Source organism: Morone saxatilis, unplaced genomic scaffold, assembly GCF_004916995.1.
Source record: "Morone saxatilis isolate NCDOM2014 unplaced genomic scaffold, NCSU_SB_2.0 Contig24, whole genome shotgun sequence".
NCBI classification, from domain to species: Eukaryota; Metazoa; Chordata; class Actinopteri; family Moronidae; genus Morone; species Morone saxatilis.
In genome coordinates this window covers 1,463,000-1,466,031 of record NW_023339807.1, presented here as the reverse complement: position 1 = coordinate 1,466,031, position 3,032 = coordinate 1,463,000, and the positions used below count along the sequence as shown (strand labels likewise).

Below are 3,032 nucleotides of genomic sequence, written 5' to 3'. Positions count from 1 at the left end.
GGACAACCCGCTCTGCCTCTGCACCACAGCCGCACTTCAGTGTTCTTGGTAACATCGTCTGTGGTCACCAGAAGAAAGAGTGGGTGATCTGGGAGTAAGTGGAAAGCACAACAGGCAATGGAACAGACTCTCACCTGAGGTAAAGGGCTCTGGTGGGGAACAGAATCAATACGTCACGCAGGGCTAGGTAGCTTTCTTACCATTTGCTACGACAGGGCCCAGGGCAAGGACAGGCACCAACTAATCCATGAGAAGATGCACACCGGCATGGACGAGGCCCACACCACCAAGATGGTTATGTATGTGGCAGCAAGGAACATAGACTAGGTGGTGGACTGTGCAGGAAACTTTCTTGGTCTCAAGATGTGCTGCTCGGCAGAATTCCAGCACATGAAGTTCATGATCCAGGCTGGGTAGGGACCAGGTGTCAAGGACAATTTATACTGTACCTCGGAATTACACCATAGGTTTGATGAAGCTTCATACCCTATGCCACAGACTGACATGAACCTTTATTTTCTGCAATACAGTAATTTCAGTAACTGTTAGGCAATATTTATTTAACTCCAACATCATCCGTTCAGTTTCAGTCGTGTGCAGAAACTCCACACAGTGCAGTTTTGGTGGTGTAATTGTAGAGCGACGCAGACACTCCAGCACACAAGTATAAAAGTTTTACAACAGGGAGGCTACTTCTGAACGCTACAGCGTAGGCTCTGTGTATAGTCTATGTACAACTATAATCAGTCTTCACATTAGCCACCAACAGCAGCAAGCACCTCCACACAGCAAGCAAACACACTAATCATCAGAGCTGGTGAATAGTTTATCTAGGTAAGCATTTCAAATTCCCTAAGACAATTACACTGGTGCTATGGCATTACACTGTCCTACTATCTGAAGCCTTGAGGCAGACATCATCTTAGAGATGACAGTGCCCTGTTAAGATCAGAAGCACACCTGATAAATAATAATGAGGATGTAGAGCTTGTGTTATATCAACACAGAGTAGGTAGGGCATTACAGAAGAGGAGGAGGGATCAGGACCACACTGGATGCTTCTGATCAGGAGGGGGGCTCTGTGGGGTAGTGCTGCAGGAACACAAGTTGGGGGTTGGTCAGTCCTGGCTGGGTTGAGGGTATCCGATATTGAAAAACATGAAATCCCCAATGATTCCAGGTTACATCACTGATGATGTGTCCCAGTGCACTGTAACATTTAGCTGGGCTTTTCATAAAGAGGGGCTGTGTGCTGAAAAATGATGTAACACTGCACTATTGTACAGTGTTCAGGCTCTCCAGGAAGTTGCGATCACAACAATGAACACCAGGTGAATCCTGCTTGACCCTGTAATTTTGTGTGCAACTCGCACATAATTTACCCTTCAAACAGTTTTATTCTCACTGGAACAAACTGCCTTCAATTTTTCATTAATTATACCAAAAAAGAAAAATATCCTAAAAACAACATGCACCACAATTGTTTGTAGAAGAGCTGCTGTGAAATCTGGCATTTTACCACAACAATCGCAAATAAAAAGCCTGCAGAATCCTGGAGGGACTGAGTTACATCATAGTCTTTCCTTCCTGTTGCAGCAAAGTGACTAGTTTCATTTCATATAAAGGCAGCAACATTAGCTTTTAGCCTGTGTGTAGTTACTCTTTAAAAAAGGTAAAACATTTTTTTATAAAAGGTAAACTCTAATCAGAAGTTATGAGGAAAATGATCCCAGTCTGAGTGGGGAACTAACATTTTCACCATAACGCATTATGTACTATTTAACTCTCCTGCAACTGCTTGTATATAACTGGAAGATTCAGTATCTGCAGACGATCCTGTGCTACACACTTATATTGCATATACCTCATTGGTTTACATAATCTCATTCATTTCTCTTTATCTCAGTATATTTTACTGCTTTTATTTTACACACCTTTACAATAGTTTTCAAGAACCCTATAAACTTTGTTCCAGACATTGACCAAACTGTCCAGAATCAGAAGAATCCTACTGCACTGTGGTTTTGTGATTTTCTTCACAGCCTATCAAAGCCTTGGGTGTGTTGTCGGCTGTCAGCATCATCAGGTCATTGGTGCATAGAAATACAGTTTTCCTTTCATTTCTCACAATCACATAAATTAAAATCGACTGTCTCTCACACACACTCACTCACAGGCACACACAATCTTTGCAACGTTGGAGCTGGGTTGAGGCAGAGTTCATCAGCCCTGGAAGGCATGGAGCTCCTCTTCACTGAAGCCCTGCTGCTTCAACAACCTGAAAGATGGACAAACAGAAAAGGAAATCAAGGCAAGAAACTGCTGAGTGCAAGATAAAGTGGATACATTGTAGGCCAGGGCTGAGTATGGCTACACTCTGCAGTCTACATTGCCTGTGATAGGCCTGTATCTAGTACTGGACCATAAATCTATAACTTACTGTCTGTCCATACAATCTCTCTAGACATTTAATGACCAAACCCAGAACAAATCATATGGAGATATCGTGGCCCGCAATTGTCAATGACCTCATGTCACATGAGCCACAACATGAGATGCTGTGTATGTGTATGGGTTAGTGTGAACGTAAGAGGAGAAACACAGTATGAAGGAGGGTTAAAAAAAAAAAGAAGAGGAAAAACAAAACAACAGTGAGTTTACCTGGAAGAGGTTGCCAGTCCCAAGCCCAACCTTTATTATATTTATTACTAATATTTTTGCTTATGCCAAGTGCGGCGGTTTCAAGAGATGATATAGGCACATGATTGGTATCGATAAGCCGATAAAGGCTTTGAAATGAAATCGTCATCTGCAATTTCTTCTGATATGACGGGCCGAAAGATGATGCTTGAATTATCCCATTGACTAGGCTAAATGCTTTGGCTGTCACACCCAGTGTAAGGATACACGAACCGAAGATGGTAAATGGACTGTACTTATATAGCACCTTTCTAGTCTTTCAACCACTCAATGCACTGTACACTACATGCCACACTCACCCCATTCACACACATTCATACACTGCTCAGCAG

General features: G+C 42.7%; 1 protein-coding gene across 1 annotated transcript in view; it reads right to left on the bottom strand.

Annotated features, from left to right (window-relative positions):
* Positions 1–1,896: 1,896 nt before the first annotated feature.
* Positions 1,897–3,032, bottom strand: part of LOC118336350 (cytochrome b5 reductase 4) — a gene marked incomplete in the record, with an annotated part of 16,275 nt that continues 15,139 nt past the window's right edge. The window contains 1 exon segment of the mRNA XM_035672979.1: positions 1,897–2,278. Coding sequence (XP_035528872.1) covers positions 2,224–2,278 — 55 coding nt within the window.